Source organism: Eptatretus burgeri, chromosome 16 (genome assembly GCF_056783735.1).
Source record: "Eptatretus burgeri isolate ZD-2024b chromosome 16, Ebu_testis_v1, whole genome shotgun sequence".
In the NCBI taxonomy this organism is placed as follows: domain Eukaryota; kingdom Metazoa; phylum Chordata; class Myxini; order Myxiniformes; family Myxinidae; genus Eptatretus; species Eptatretus burgeri.
Genome location: NC_140976.1, coordinates 11,895,549 through 11,913,071, shown reverse-complemented (window position 1 = coordinate 11,913,071; position 17,523 = coordinate 11,895,549). Strand labels below are relative to the sequence as shown.

The window sequence follows — 17,523 nt, the reverse complement described above, 5'->3', positions numbered from 1 at the left end:
TTCCCCATGTTCCCCAGTCTTGACGTTTGGTGAAACATTGCATGTGATTGGCGAAGGGATTCGTGACAATGCTCACAGTTCTTGTGAAACGTGACATGATTGGATATTATGTAGAAAATATAATTGCATGTTTTTCTTATTTTTTTTGCATTTTGTTACAGTTTTGTACACATTTGGTGATTGCGAGTTTTAAATGTAAATTGAAAATGTATGTTTTTAAACAACATGCAGCAAATACTACGCAGATACTGGGGGTGGGTCACAAAACTAAACAATACAGGCGTTCGGCCCACAGTCTATTTAGGAGCAGTGGCATACAGAGGGGGGCACTTTCCCCGGGTGGGAGGGGGGCAAATTCACAACCATTTTAACAAGTTCGCCAATAATTTAGGTATTCTCATAAAATTATGGATCATTAAGATGTATGATCTGTATTTTCAGATGTTGGGCTAATGTGCATATGACATCAAACAATACATCAGCAGAAATATCATGCCTCTGGAAATCCCTTGTTTTTCAATGCTAGTTTTATAAAAAATAAAATAATACCGAGGTACCAGTGCTGTGCTTTGGACGCACATGATAATGAACCCTCTCCAACCACGGTGTCCTGTGAAACGCAAACTACATGATCATGAACCTTTTCGAATCACGGTTTCTCGGCGGCAGATTTGCTGCGTCTGCGAATCACGTGGGCACCTGGCATCGTACAGAACAGGGAATTATCCACTCTAACGCTGAATTGAATAAATATTTGAACTGACATTTCGTGTTCCTTTCATCTTTGCTTCAGTACACTGCATCGAGTGGAGTGGTCAATCATCAAAAGTCGTCAATTTCAGAAAAATTTCCTAGTTTCCCGATTTCTATGGTGGGTGGGATTGGAAATTTGTGGGAGGGAGGTGGAAAGTGTGGGGGAACAAAATTTTATTTTGCCCCCGGGTGCCAGACACCCTCAGTATGCCACTGTTTGGAAGGTGTTTAATGCAGAAAGCCTACAAGATGTAACTGCATAATATGATGCTGCATCGTCATACCTGTGCTCCAGAGGCTTGATCATTCAAAGGTAAATCATTCTTGGTTTTTCAGTTTCTTCCATCAACATTTTAGGTTGATTGTCATCTGGGCTTCAGCGATTCATGGGGGACAGTCTGCTTCATCACCTCCGTGGGGAGCAGGTTCCACCTGCTATCGCCAGCGAATCAGTATGTCCGGCTTCCCTCGGGGAATCGCTGCAATCTTCTGTCTCTGGGGAGGCAGTGCAGCCTGCTGTATCCTGGGAGACGGTGCAGCCTGCTTTTTCCTGGGAGAGGGTGCAGCCTGCTGTCTCCAAGGAGACGGTGTAGCTTGCTGTCTCCAGGGAGATGGTGCAGCCTGCTCTCTCCTGGAAGGTGGTGCAGCTTGTTGTCTCCAGGGAGATGGTGCAGCCCTCTGTCTCCTGGAAGGCGGTGAAGCTTGTTGTCTCCCCGGAAGTGGTGCAGCCTGCTGTCTCTTGGGAGAGGGTGCAGCCTGCTGTCTCCCGGGAGAGGGTGCAGCCTGCTGTCTCGTGGAAGGCGGTGCAGCTTGTCTCCGCGGAAGTGGTGCAGCCTGCCGTCTCCTGGGCGAGGGTGCAGCATGCGGTCTCCTGGGTGATGGTGCAGCCTGCTGTCTCCCGGGTGATGGTGCAGCCTGCTGTCTCCCGGGTGTCGGTGCAACCTGCTGTCTCCCGGGAGAGGGTGCAGACTGCTGTCTCCCCGGAGGCGGTGCAGCCTGCTGTCTCCTGGGAGGCGGTGCAGCCTGCTGTCTCGTGGGAGGCGGTGCAGACTGCTGTCTCCCGGGAGGCGGTGCAGACTGCTGTCTCCCGGGAGGCGGTGCAGACTGCTGTCTCCCAGGAAGTGGTGCAGACTGCTGTCTCCTGGGAGACGGTGCAGCCTGCTGTCTCGTGGGAGGCGGTGCAGCCTGCTGTCTGCTGGGAGAGGGTGCAGCCTGCTGTCTCCCGGAAGAGGGTGCAGCCTGCTGTCTCCCGGGAGAGGGTGCAGACTGCTGTCTCCTGGGAGGCGGTGCAGCCTGCTGTCTCCGGGGAGAGGGTGCAGTCTGCTGTCCCTTGGGAGGTGGTGCAGACTGCTGTCTCCTGGGAGCCGGTGCAGCCTGCTGTCTCCTCGGAGAGGGTGCAGCCTGCTGTGTCCTGGGGGAGGGTGCAGCCTGCTGTCTCCCGGGAGAGGGTGCAGCCTGCTCTCTCGTGGGAGACGGTGCAGCCTGCTGTCTCCCGGGAGAGGGTGCAGTCTGCTGTCTCTTGGGAGGTGGTGCAGACTGCTGTCTCCTGGGAGAGGGAGCATTCTGCTGTCTCTTGGGGGAGGGTGCAGCCTGCTGACTCCCGGGAGAGGGTGCAGCCTGCTGTCTCCCAGAAGGCGGTGCAGCCTGCTCTCTCGTGGGAGAGGGTGCAGCCTGCTGTCTCCTGGGAGGTGGTGCAGACTGCTGCCTCCTGGGAGGTGGTGCAGACTGCTGCCTCCTGGGAGGTGGTGCAGACTGCTGCCTCCTGGGAGGTGTTGCAGCCTGCTGTTTCCTGGGAGGCGGTGCAGCCTGCTGTTTCCTGGGAGACGGTGCAGCCTTCTGTCTCCTGGGAGATGGTGCAGCCTGCTGTCTCTTGGGTGACGGTGCAGCCTGCTGTCTCCTGGGAGATGGTGAAGCAAGCCGGCCCCCAGGAGGCGGTGAAGGCTGCTGTCCCCCGGAAAGCGGTGCAGCCTGCTGTCTCCCATGAGGTGGTGAAGCCTGTCGGATGCCGGGAGACGATGAGGCTTGTCGGCCCCCAGGAGGTGGTGAAGCCTGCTGTCCCCCGGGAAGCGGTGAAGCCTGCTGCCCCTCAACAGCTGATCGCACCATCCAGGCACCAGGAAGTTGCATCACAGGTACGCTCATGCATTTGGGCAGCAATGACTTCTTCTGTGTGTTGGTTTCCTCTGCTGCCAGTTCTTTCTTCCTGAGTGCTGCAAATATAGTGGTTAATTTTCATAATCATCAATTCTGGATTTTTCCACAATTCTCAAAGGCAAGAATATGAACATATTTTGACAATGTGAAAATAATTGTTTACTCAATTAGATTTGAGGTCTTGCTACATTTCGAGTTGAACAAAATTTCAAGTGTCTCTGTTGCAAGTTCAAATTAAGTGTAAGAGTAAATAGGTCACTGATGTTGAAGACTCAAGAGAATTACTGCAGCACAATCCACATAAAATCTAACGCTGGCATTGATAACAACCATTGTGACTTGGTGTAGTCATACAAAAGAAGGCTTTTTTTAAAGGATAAGACAAAACTAGGGAGATCATAATGTGGGTCAAGCTCTGTCCCACCTCATCCCTGCTTCGGTGATGGGCCCAGATGGAATCAGTGCATATGTTCTCGCATCCTTCTCTGCTGCTCTTGCTTCTCCTTTGCCTGTTCTATTCAGCCTCAACTCCATTAGCTGCCTGCTTTCTGCGTGGAAGTCGTCACATATTATTGCTATCCTGAAGAAGGGTACAAATACAACTCCAAACCAGCAAGCTTGCTTTTCATAAGCAAACTAATGGAACCCTGCATTGCTTCCAATGTCAAGTCTTTCATATTTTTAAAGTCTGATCTATGACCATCATTTTGGATTCCGCATCGGTCACTCAATGCTGGACGTGCTGCTGTTCATCTCTTAGCAATAGTTGGAAACCTCAAATCTCAAACAAGAAGGCAGGACCGTCTCCCTGGACACATAGCGGGCATTTGACAGAGTTTGGCAATCTCTGCCTGTGGCATACAAGGCCACCTTGATTCCTGGGTTTCTGACTTCCTCCATTTATGTTGCTCTCAAGTGAACCTTCTTCTCTCCCAGTGAAGCCCAGAGGACACCAAGGTTGTGTGTTGTATCCAGTCTTGTTCTGCTATCTGCTATGCAATGCTTTGCAGAACTTTATGTTCGTTTTTGCCAACTACTTTGTCATATCATAGCCCATCCCACTGACAGACAGGCAGCAGCTACAGCATTCTCTGCGAATCTAAAAATGATAAGATGCTGATGTGACAAATGGTGCATGTCTTTCAATGAACAAATAGAAAATCTGAGTCTCACCCTGTCACTCTGGAAGGATTGTCAAACAAACCCACCTATCCATTTCAATCGATAGCGACTGAAAGAGGTTGAGTCTTTTGAACTTACCACCACCAGACATGACCTCTCCTAGGTTACCCACAAAGCAAATCTGGCCTCCAAAGTCAGCCTCATACTGGGGATATTTCAACGTTCCAAGTTTTTCTTGAATTATCAGAACTACACGTTGTCTCCAAGTCCTTTGTCTGAGCTCAATGGTGTACTGCTCTCTTCTCAAGGCTCGATCCTCAAAAGGCCTGCTGCTTTCACGTCGCTGACAGGACAGTGACCTCTCTGTTTTCACAACCCCTTCTCTGATATTGCTCCCTCTGTTCTCTCAGGCATCTGACCCTCCCCCCACAACTCCAAGATGTATGCGTTATTCCAGTTCCCCACTCCAAGTTAAAATTCCAAAATCCAGGCTGACTGCACATCTGAACTCTCTTGTGCCTCGCTCCTCCTACATGTGTAACCACCTTGAAGATGCCATGCTTTCCCACTCTTCCTTCCAGGGATTCAAAGCAAGCAGTTCAGTACCATCTCATGTCATTGCCCATCCCAACACATAATCTTTCTTACCCCTTTCTAAGTCATCCTCCTGCAGGTTCTGCATGGTTTTAAGGTCTTCACCTCTCTTTTCACCACCTTCTTCACCTCTCTCTTTCTTCCCCCCTCCACAAACCCCACTCTCTCCCTTTCCTCCATTTGTTCATTAACCTGTTTATTTTGTTGAAGAGTTCCCCACTATCAGTTCATGTTCGCTGTCATATTGCTCTTCCACAAGCCTCCATCATTTGCATAAACAAAAAAATGGAAGATATTGTTGCGAATTCGCGCCCGCCGGCGTGCGAGCGGCCACGTAACTCGAATCGCGGCAAGTCGCCCACCGGACGGACAATTCTGTCGTGACCCTCTCGGACTAACGCCGGGATCTAGTCACGGGTGGGCCTTTCGGCCTCACCACGATCGTGCCAATCGGCCCCCCGCGTGGGATAGGGTTGTTCGCCAAATTCGACCTACCTAAGTACCCACACGGAGGGTAGACCGGGCGATCGCACCTCGCCGCAGGTCGACTCTGGACACGGGCCACTTTAAGCGACCCGTTCCATACTATCGGGATAACCGAGCGGTGTTATCGTCAACCTCGACAGTTCCGATTAATTATCGGGCGTATTTAGCCCCTACCAACCCTTTACGTGAAGTAAGATGGAGATTCAATTAAAGAAAAGACGAAGCGAAACGGGAAAAACAGTTCAACATGAGGCACATTTATTCCGCGACACACGGATAGCACACATATACAATTACAACAATTATGCACCAAAAGCAATTGCAACAAAAGAAACACAACAATGCAGAGATACTACCGACTACGCGAGCACACGGCAACACTTACACAGTTTTACTTTACAGACGGCGCCGACAACATATATACTCAAAAGCAAAAGAAAAGGACCACCCTCAACGACAAGGGGGCAGCCGGGGTCTGTGGGCGCGAGACCGGGTGGAGCCTACCCGTCTTGTGATGAGCCGCAAATGTGGCGGCAGTGCCCCGACTCCGCGCTCCTCCACGGGTTTCGTTGGCACTGCTTGGAATGGGGTGGGAACGGGGCCCCCTTTCCACACTATCTCAGCGTGGGGGAGGGGGAAGGGGGGAATTGTTGATGCTCTGGGGAAAGAGGAGAGCTGGCTTGCTTGGGTCCCGCGACGAGCGACTCCACTGCGACCTCGACCGCGCTCCCGGCTTCCCCTCCCCTCCAGACTCCGAACCCCGACAGACTGACTCTCCTTCTTGACTGCTGCTGCCACACTCCGCCGCCGCCACACCTCTCCAACTCGCCCGAGCCCAAAAACTGACTGAATTCGCCCCGCACTCGGCGCTTTATAGTACGGCAGGAGAACCCATATGCAAATTTCCGGATCAGGATGAGCTCGGGGGCGGAGCCACGCTCGCTCATTGGACGGAGGAAAAGTGGGCGTGAACCTCCCCTGATCCTCGAATTTGCATATATCGATTCTACTCCGACGCGCCTGGAGGCGGGGCCAAATCGCCCCGCGCTTGCTGATAGGCCGGATCAGAAGTGGGCGTGTATCATTCCTGATCCGACTTCTCGGAAAGGCCGCACTTTGTACCCGCGGCTCGGCGCGTGCCCTGTACGAGTCCAGGACAGCCTGACGCTCGGTGCCCACAAGCGGTGCGGGAATGGGCGCAGAAGGAGAGGCGAAGGTGGTTGAGGGTCTAAAGTGGCGGTGATGGCCATGGCAACGCTTGGAATGGCGGTGATGCGATGTTTACGGGAGCGAGCCGTGACGGTAAAGGTCGTGGCTGTTGGCGTTGCAGTCGGTGGTTGTTGTGTGATGGCGGTTGAGACGTGGTTGGTTCAAAATAAAGATAGAACAGAAAAACGGCTATCTTAAAGGGTCGCAGCCCGAATGAATTACATTTATTCCCTCTAAACAACGGGTTTGGGGCTAACTACACATGTACTTAAAGAGATATCTCACCTACGGGACCTGAATGGTGGTTTGCGAATTTCCTCAACCACAACAATATTAAAGAGTAAAATGAGGGCTGGTTACCTTCAGCAGCTCCTGATCGATGAGTTTTCCAAAGAGTCATCGGAAACTTCTTCAACCATGTGTGGTTCATAATTGCCTGTAAAACACAATGATGGATGTGTGAAAAAAAATACATGAAACATGATCAGGAAACACCTCCTCTACTGAGCAAAACCATTTTGCTCCACAATGATAGGAGTTCACCCACCGCAGTATTTGTGAACATACTTGTTCATGCCATGTGCTGAACAAGCCAAACAACATCCCAGCGAGAAACCATTAGAAATACGAAAAAAACAACCAAGTATCCCTCAGCACTCCCTCAACACTCACCATGCCCTCAATACTCGTCACACCCTCAAAACTCTCTTCACTCACCACACCCTCAAAACTCCCTTCACTCACCACACCCTCAGCACTGTCAATCTCCTGTGTAGATTTTCTCCACCAACTTGATCCACTTTAATACATAAATTGTTCACACTCTGGTCCTTCTAACATATCCAGAACACTTCTTGGAGCAAAAACAATATTGGAATGGTTATGCTAAAAAGATAATTTTGAGCTCAACAGTTATGCCAATGACAATAATAAAATTTGTGGCGGGTGATATTTCGAGAGGGACTTGTGGTGCGCCCCCACAGTGTTCACCCAAGTCTTTTTTTACGATGCAGCAGTGCTGAGTGAGCAACATGGTAAGGTGAAGTGCACGAAGAGGATTATGTCTGAAGTTCAGTCACCTGCGCTATGTCAGTGTTCATTCATGGGCAAAATAAATTAATAAAACAGAATGTGTGTGTTCATATGTTAATTCATGGGCGAATAAATAAATAAGAGTGTGTGTGTGTGTGTGTGTGTGTGTGTGTGTGTGTGTGTGTGTGTGTGTGTGTGTGTGTGTGTGTGTGTGTGTGTGTGTGTGTGTGTGTGTGTGTGTGTGTGTGTTCGTTTCTTCGTTCAGTCAGTCCCGTGCTAAGGTACAGTGTTAATTGATGGGGAAAAAATTGTAAAACTGGAAGAGCGCTATGTAGAGCGCATACCTCCGTCATGCTGATTAGTTTACGATTTGTATCCCACTGATAGGATCTGGATTCGGACCTCAACTAAAATTTATTTGCTTGTTCTTCTCACCGTACCAGATCACCCAGCAAGTTTCGTTAGAATCCATCAATAAGTTTTTGAGATATAATGTGATGTATTGTTTTAGCCTATCACTCAATGGTTAAGAATAATTTTAAAAATTCTCGGATCCGAAACCAGATCTTCACCAAAATCAAACCAATTCTTTCTTGTTACATATCTAACCTGCCCAACAAATGTAGCCCAAATCTGTCTCAAACCTTTTGAAATATCCTGCTATAATGTCGTTTTTGGCCATATCTCTCAAAGGTGAAAAATAGGGGCAATACCCCTGGATGCTCACCTTGTAGAGGCTGGATAAGAAAACAAGGGAACCACTGATTGGCATAGATAATCCAAAAAATACTTAACGAAGAAGAAGGTAAATACCAACAGATTTTTTGAATGCAGTGAACAAACTTTGGTACATCGTGGGTGGTGAAGGTTGTGGTCAAGTTTCATCAGAATTGCATGTTTAGTTTCTGAGAAGAAAGCAAATACCTTTTTCGGGGGAAACCCCTCGGCGATCCTCTTCAGGCCCAATTTTTTTCTTTTGTGCTGTGACCAAACTTTGGTACATACCGGGTGATGAACGTTGTGAAGTTTCATGGAAATCGTGTTTGTAGTTTCAGAGATGATGTCACAAGTATTTGTGGATGGACGGACAAACGGATGCAATGCCATTCCAAAAGCTCTATGTTCCCGGTGAGCTCAAAGTTATTTTCTTTAATTATCAGATCCAGATCCAGATCCAGAGTTGGATCTTTTTAATTTTAATTTTTTCTTGTATGAGAGCAAACACACAGAAACACACAAGGGGTGCAGGAGACAAGAGGGGTGGGAGAGGGAAGGAAAAAAAAAACAGTGGGGAACAGAGACGAGGAGATCTGTGCAAGGGAGATGGATGGGGAAGGGTACACAGGGTAAACAAGATGGACACTACAGGGACTTTCAGGTCCTTGCATGACAGGGATTTTCAGGAAGGAAAGTAGGGAATTTAAAGGAGGTGGGTTTGGGAGGTGGGATACCAATGATCCTGAATGCCTTGGTTTCCACAGCGTGAAGCTGAGAAAGGTGAGCGGTGGGAGCACCAGCCCAAAGGGGAGAGCCGTACTCCATAAGGCTGTGGACGAAAGCTTTGTATGTGTTCAGGAGCTCAGGTGTGCCAAGGAATGACTTTGCATGACGGAGGATGCCCAGTCGGCGACTGGCTTTGGAGGCCAACTTGGAAATGTAGCTTTCCCAGGAAAGACCATGGCAGATAATGAAACCCAAATGCTTCAATGAAAGGACTTATTCAAGAGGATGGTTGAGAAAGTAGATGGGGGTTTTTACAGATGGTCCTTTTGTAGAGACGTAGTGAGATTTATCAGGATTGAAAGACATGCTCCACATGTTGAACCAGCTTGTGAGTTTATCTATATCTGCAGTGAGTGAAGAGACTGCTGCTTGCCGCTCTGAGGGATGACAGATGCACGGATGCACGGCATCTGAGGGATGCACGGCAGAGGGTGGAGTCATCGGCAAAGAGTTAAAGAGGATTTTCCAGAGTCAAATATATCATTGATGAAAACCAGAAAAAGAACATGGCCCAGAACACTGCCTTGAGGAACTCCAGCTTGGACAGGAAAGAGGGCATGAGAGAACTCCATTAAGAGCCACATGTTGGCTGTGACAGGAGAGGAAGTCTGCAAGCAATGAGTGGAGATGGCCTTGGATACCATGGGAAGAGGGTTTGGTGAGCAGGGCAGGAACCAGACTGTATCGAAGGCACCTGATACATCTCGGGAGATGGCTCTGATTTCATGTCTGGCATTAAGGACCTCCATCCATTGTTTGGAGAGCAGAAGCAGCGTATCCAGGGTAGAGTGACATGGTCTGAATCCAAATTGATGGTTTTTTTATATTTATTTTCGCAAATTTGCTGGTGATTTGCAAAAGCCTCCCCGGGAGACAGTGATTTGCTCATGATCGGAAATCAAGCCATTGGAGAAGAAGAAGGATTTAATGTCAGAACTGATGATGGATTGCATAACCTTTCTGATGATTGGGAGAAGGCTGATTGGTCTGTCGTTGCAGGGATCTGTTTTTGCACATTTTTTGATGCAGGCCGGTAATGTTTGCTAATTTTCAAGCAGATGGCAGATGACCTTGAGGAAATGTGAGGGTCAGCAAGAGCAGCAGAGTAGGTTTTTAGGATAAATCTTCACCAAAACCTCAATATTTTGGCCGTGTCACATACGCAAGCGACCTACCAAATTTCCTCTGCATCCGTCCACAACATTTTGAGATATCTTGTTTGCAACAGAGAGGCAAACAAACCGACAGACACGGGTAACAACATAACCTCCATCCACCTTCGGTAGCAGAGGTAATAATTTTCCAAAATGTGTTGTTTTGTATGACGACATTGACTTAAATTGGATACTTCTGTTCTTCTACGTGGTGAAAATAATTTTATTTGTGAGAGTCCAGAGGGAGGGAAGGGGTGGGAGGAAGGCGGGGAAGGGGTGGGGTGGGAGTTTGGGGGAGAGGAGATGGGAGTATGGAGGGAGATAGGGTGGGAGTCTGGAGGGGAGGGGTGGGGTGAGAAGGGGCAGGGTTGTGGTGGGATGAGTTAGGTGAACGGGTGGGAGGAGGGACCTTGCGTTGCCCAGCAACGCCGAATACTTTTCTGGTCTATACTAATAAATGTCAGTGTGTCTGTGTGTGTGTGTGTCAAACGTCAATGCATAACTCCAAAACCATTAAACCAAGCAACCTGAACATTGCATGCATACTAAGGGAACCCCAATGAAGTGCAGAAATGAATATTGGATGTTTGGGTTAATGAAAACACCCCTTTTGAAGATAATTAACTGCGTTATTTCATTATATCCTTGATCAGGTGCATCCTCGACCACCCCGCACTCGATGGGGTCTTGAGGCGCATCTTGGGTTACCTCGCTGGGGTCTGAAGCCACCAAGATTTTTAGCCTGCTAAACCATGCCTTGACTTGGAACAGGCCGCAGTGATTTCGTAACAGTGAAGTTTTTTGTTTTTTTCCACTTTCCTCACTCAAATGATCGAATGCCTGATCATCATACCTACGAATCTCTGGACACGTTACAACACTTATAAATGGCCGGAGACACCAGAGTTTGTGGCTTTAAAAAATTTCCTCACATGCCATGACCTGGAGAATCTCTTAAACTGAGCCAAATTACAAAATTATAGTCCCAGAATTGAACTTCGGAGCAGTTCTTACAACTCAAAAAGTGTTCATTTGTCGAATTCAGATATATTTGATATTTTGGGCGTTTCTGGAAGGTGTGCGTTTAATATGATGGTTCATTGATTGCTAATCACTTGCCAAGCGTTCCTTACCAAACATTTCATTGGAGTGCTTAATCCACTTCGCGAGCACTCTGCAGTATTCGCTCTGTCACTGAATCCTGTATATTGATCGACTTCAACAATGTTCAGGGGCCAATCGCTTGTGATGGCCCCACATTGTTCTGCGGTCAATTTGGCATAGATAAATACAAATAAAAACTAGAAGGGCCCTCGGTAGAGCGCATACCTCCGCCACACAATGCCTGATCCACAAGAACATATCATGCCCAATACATTTTTGAAATATCATGCGATACAGAACTATATCGTTTTTGGTCCGAGCTCTCAATGGTGAAGAGTCACTTAAAAAATTATCAGATCCGGATTCGGATTCAGATCTTCACCAAAATTGAATCATTTCTTCCATGTCACACACCCAACATGTCAAGCAAGTTTCATCCGAATCCGTCCACAACTTTTTGAGATATCATGCTATATAATTTTGGCCCTATCTCTCAATGGTGAAGAATTACTTAAAAGATTATCAGATCCGGATCTTCACCAAAATCTAATCAGTTCGTCCTTGTCACACATCCAATGTGTCCACAAAATTTCATCTGGATCCGTCCACAACATTTTGAGATATCCTGCACACAAACAGACAGAAAGGGGTGAAAATAGAACCTCCTTCACTTTCAGTGCCAGAGGTAAAAATGAAACGTTTCATTAACATCACAGCAGGATAGCCGAGAGGTATGCATGCTCGAACTATGCTGGCAGGCCTGTGATTGAATCTCGACCAAGCTATAAACTGTCATCTTGGTGTTTCACAAGCAGGGTGGTTCATCACTGTGTGTGCCGTTAAACTAGACGTCACTCACTCACACTGCCTTCCCCACCCCCTCATGCTGCCTTCCCCACCCTATAACACTGCCTCCCCCCCTCACGTGCTGCCCCCCCCCCCAACGTGCTGCCTCCACACCCGCCTCACTGCCTGCCCCTCACACTCGCACTCCCTCACCCTCCCCTCATGCTGCCTTGCCCTCCCCCCTTCCACTCATGCTTCCTTCCCCTCCCCTCATGCTATCCTCCAGCCAAACTCCCTCCACTACCATACAACTTACCTCGAGGAGAGGAAGAGCTGTCAAAGAATGTGCGAATTGTGCTGTCACAAAGAAAGTGTGTGCCGTTAAATAAAGGCGTCACATCTGCAGGAATACCGCTCCTCCTCTCCCCCCTCTGCCTCTCACATGCCTCTGCCTCTCTCTGACCCCTTTCTCTCCTCTCTCTGACCCCTCTGCCCCCTTCTCTCCAACCCCTCTCCCCTCCCTTCTCTCTTCCCCGCTTCCATCCCTCCTCTCCCTCTATCTCCCTCACCTTAATATTCTCATCAGTGAAACGATGAGTTGTATTTGCCATTAAAACATTAAAACAATGGCATTAATTATCTTCAAAGGGGGATGCTTTTATGAACCCAAACACCCAATTTTCAGTCATGTATTTCCTTTGAGTTCCCTTCGTCTGCATGCAGAGTTTCAAAATGTGAGGTTTCATGGTTTCGGAGTTATGGAAGAGACACACTGACACACTGACACACGCGCACGCACACACGTACACACAGTATAGACTATAGATGAACCGGCGTGCTTTCGAAAGGTTATGTGGTTTCTGTTTGAGAGTTTCAAAGCAAATTTAAATTTGATAACACCCGATTTCCAAGCCGTTTACCGTATTAACATGTTTTTCAATTACAGAGACAAATTTTTTCCAGCCATCACACCATAATTGGCAGCTGTTTATAAAGATTAATGTTTATGCACATCCAATTATCCTCCGACTCCTTATCCGACCCTCTCCCCTCGGTCTCATGCAATCCCACACACACTGTCAAGAACTCTCCTGAACTCCCCTTCTCCTCCTCTTCCCTGCACCCAAAGCCTCCTCCCTCCCTCTTCCTTAACATTGTGAAACTCAAATATCTGGGGCCTTTGCTCTCACCTGACAGTTCTTTCAAAACAGGTTGCCACTGACAAACCAGACATTATCTGCTCAACAGAAACTTTCCTCCTTCAAGACATCTCTGACTCCCTCGTATCTCGTCCTGGTTACTCACTCCTTCGGTATGACAGACCTGAACCTCGTCCTGGCAGTTGAGTTGCTCTGTTCATCAAAAACTCCACACCTCACTCTCAATGTACTGCCCTCACTCCCCTACAACTCCAGGAATACCTCCGGCTACAGCTTCCCCTTCACTCCCACCTCTTGTTTATATGTGTGTTGTACCATCCACCAAACAGTGATGACTCAATTTACATCTCGTTTGCCAAAAACATGGACCTTCTATCCTCAACCTCAATTCTATCCTCAACCCAACTCTCTCTTCCTCATATGTGTTGACTTCAATTGTCATCAGACCAGTTGGCTGGGTGTGGGCACCTCTCTCACCTGCCATGGCACTTCAGCAACGGACTTCTGCAACTCAATGGGACTGATCTGTCAACAATCTGTCAACTTCCCGGCATGGCTCTCAGCCAACGGGACTCCATCTATTCTGCATCTGATTCTGACCCATTTCCCTGAAAATATCTGCTATTCTTCCTCTGCTGCAATAGGTTCATCTGACCACATACTTGTCAAAGTGGGCATCTCTCTGGCTGTTATTAGAGAACCACCTCAGCGCCTTCGAGTCTGGCATTTCACTCAGGCCAACCGGCATGAAATTCATGCACAGATTCATCCCATCCCGTTTTCAATTGTCATACACTTCCTCCCGCCCTTGGTAAACTGAAGCTTGTGGCGAGGCAGTTGCCCTGAAATAACTTGCCTTCACCTCACAGAAGGCAAATCCAACTGAAGGCACTCTCATTTCCTTCCACAAAGCTCGGAACAAGTGTGTCAACCCTCAGGAGAGCCAGGAAACAACATCTTTCTCATCTCCAGTCTGAGCTCTTAAACCGGTCACCCTCCTCCAAATCCTGGTGGCATCTGATGAAGTCTGTTTCTGTTGTATGTTCCCTCTCCATCCACTCCCCGACTTCAAACGGCTGCACAGCTGACACTGCAGCAAAAAGCCTGAATGCCGAAACTCTGCATTTCCTTCACAATCTTGTGTCCCAAACCCATCACTTTCTACACCCACCTTACCCAGTCAGACCCAGCTGTTCCTGGACTTGTGTCCTCCCGACAAAGTGGAGATTTTGCTTCCAAACCTCAACTCAGATTCTGCAACCGGTTCAGACAGCATCAGCCCACGTGTTCTAAAAACGTACTCTGCTGCTCTTGCTCACCCTCTCTCTGTTCTAGTCACCCTCTCATTTGTTCAAGGTCTTCTGACATCAGTTTGGAAATCAGCTAACATTCCCGCTCTGCATAAAAAGGTGCAAAAACAGAGCCCTGCAACAACAGACCAATCAGCCATCTCCCAATCATCAGCAAGGTCAAGGAATCCATCATCGCTTCAGACATTAAAGCCTTCCGCTTCTCTGATGCCTTGAATTTCGATCATCAATTTGGATTCAGACCAGGTCACTCGATCTTGGACATGCTGCTTCTGCTTTCCCAAAATTGGATGGAGGTCCTCAATGCCAGACATGAGATCAGAGCCATCTCCCGAGACATATCGCAAGGTTTAGATACGGTCTGCCACCCTGCCCATCTCACCTAACTCTCTTCCTATGGCATCTAAGGCAATCTCCACGAATGGCTCGAAGACTTCCTCTCCCGTCGCAGTCAACATGTGGCCCTCAATGGAATTCTCTCATTCCCTCTTCCTCTCCAGGCTGGAGTTCCTCAAGGCAGTCTTGTGAGCCCTGTGCTTTTCTGGTTTTCATCAATAATCTCTCCAACTCTCTGGAAAATCCTCTTCATCTCTTTGCTGATGACTCCACCCTCTGCAGTACCATCTGTCATCCCTCTGATCGGCAGGCAGCAGCCTCTTCACTCTCTACAGACCTGGATAAAAGACAAGCTGGTCCAACACTTGGAACATGTCATTCAATCCTGACAAATCTCACACCCTCACAATGTCTCTCTGAAAGGACCATCTGAACCCCTCCATCTACTTTCTCAACAATCCTCGAGAAGAAGTCCTTTCATTTAAGCTTTTCGGCCTTATTGTCTGCCATGATCTTTCCTGGGAAAGCCACATTTCCAAGCTGGCCTCCAAAGCCAGTCACCGACTGTGCATCCTCCGTCATGCAACGTCCTTCCTTGGCACACCTGGTGTGAAGATGATCCACTTCTTCCAAAGGAACTCTGAAGGTCACAGTGTATAGAAAGCCCACACACACCGACTATTACCTCGACTTTGATTCCTGTCATCCATTGGAGCACAAAAGATCTGTGGTGCACACCTTCTTAAAAAGAGCATGTGAGATACCATCCTCCATCGAAGACAAGTTGAGAGAGACGGACCATCTTCAAAAGGTTTTGAGGGCTAACGGTTACCCAGACAGCTTGCTACCAAGAAGAATGATCCTACTTGGCCCACACAACAGAGTGGGACCGAAAGAACAACCCAGAGGGCTTTGTGTTCTTCCTTTCATAACGGGTGTATCACAGAGGAACAGCAGAGTATTGAAAATGACAGGATTGAGAGTAAGTTTAAAACCGGTCTTCACTCTCAAGAAAGCCCTTTTGAGGGTAAAGGACAAGCTACCAAAGAAGGCCAGGGCGGGGTGGTGTATGCGATACCCTGTGGTTGTGGAGCCGAGTATGTGGGAGAGACGGGGAGGACCTTAAACCAGCGTATTGCTGAACACCACAAGGCCTTTGAGTGCAATTATCCCAACAGGTCTGCCATTGCCAAACATGGGCTCAAGGCAGTACACACAACTTTTTGGGATAGGGTTAGCATTTTGGGTTCAACCCTGAACAGGAACAGAATACGGATTCTGGAGGTTTGGCATGCAGAGGAAACAGTCACATTGATCACGCAGGAGGTGGTGGATTTACCTTTCGTGTTTCGACCTCTCTTACATAAACACACCAGGGAATCCTGGACATTGCATGGGGAGTCCACATAGTCTGTCATCCCGGCTGTTCGGACTAAACTCCCCTCTAACTTCTTTTCCGCACATGGCCACATTTGCACTATTGTGAATTTATGCTTGATCACTTCTGACCGTGTTTACTTGCAATGACAGTGACCAATTATTTGCTGATGTTATCTAAAATGTTATTTGGTGCAACCTAATTGGTATACATGAGTGTGTTCTTTGATCTGTTGATGTGCTAATGGTTTTTTTTTAATTTGTGAATGGTCATAATGCGTGAGTAACATGATACGTGCGTTGATTGGCTGTCCAACTTAGCCCACCCCCACCTTTGGGTATTTCGGGGTATGTTGTGGTCATGTGCATCACTCTTGAGAAAGGTTAACGGATGCATGGTGCTTTGCATATGTTGTTGATGGAAACTGTTGTCATTTTTTGTTCAATTAAAGGTTGGAGAATCTACCATGGAATCCATATATTATACTCCCAACCGCAAGTCTTCACTTGCAATATATGTATATATTTATTTATATACAAATATATATATATATATATATATATATATATATATATATATATATATATATATATATATATATATATGTACATATAAACAGATGTTTGGAACTACAGAACTTTAATATGGAAACAAACAAACACGACATAATATCCCCGTCAGCGAAGCGAAGGGTTGTATTTGCAAGTTATAAACAATACTCACATGAACAATGTCAGCACCGGCAAATTTTTCTCCAAGGAATAATTTTGTCAACAGGACGCCAAGTGCCCACACATCAACTGGGGGACCTTCATAGCCCTCATCCGTGATCTCTGGCACCATATAATTAGGTGTGCCACAGCATTGACTGAATTTTTGACCTTGTAGAAAATATACAGCCAGGCCCAAGGCGATCAACTTCACGATGCCATTGGTGCTGTGAAGCACGTTTTCAAGCTGGAGAGTAAACAGAAATCAATGTCAAAACAAAGATCAGAACTTTGATGGTGAAATCAAAGTGTAACAAAAAAGAGCAATCAGAGATTGCAGAACTTCATCAGGACTTGTTTTGTGTGGTGTTTGTGTCGTTTTGTGTCGTGTATTTTGTGTGGTGTTTGTATGCTGGTGTGTTTCATCTGCCTATAATTCCAGCAATCGATGGCTGTCTGTCTGTCTGTCTGTCTGTCTGCAACCGCTGTTTCTCGACAACCACTGGTCCGATCTAATTGAAACTTGCCAGGTATATTGCTGGGGACCTGAGTATGTGCCTTTTCAAGGTTTGATATTAATCGGACAAGTGGTTCCCAAGTTATGGCCATTTATTTCCCAAACTAATGACAGGACACGGTGCTATGACGTCACAATTGACGGCAGAATTTTTTTTCCACGTACGGGCACGTACTAGTAATTAATAACAGATATAACTACAACTGCTACTTTAT

General features: G+C 47.5%; 1 protein-coding gene across 1 annotated transcript in view; it reads right to left on the bottom strand.

Moving 5' to 3' along the window:
- Positions 1–1,188: 1,188 nt before the first annotated feature.
- The window catches only part of LOC147010520 (uncharacterized), a 105,184-nt gene continuing 88,849 nt past the window's right edge, over positions 1,189–17,523 (bottom strand). Inside the window, exons 16-18 of the mRNA XM_085860381.1 lie at positions 16,805–17,038; positions 6,679–6,754; positions 1,189–2,963 (exon numbers count right to left, since the gene is read on the bottom strand). Of these exons, the coding sequence (XP_085716507.1) occupies positions 1,189–2,963; positions 6,679–6,754; positions 16,805–17,038 (2,085 nt within the window). The remainder of the gene's footprint in view (positions 2,964–6,678; positions 6,755–16,804; positions 17,039–17,523) is intronic.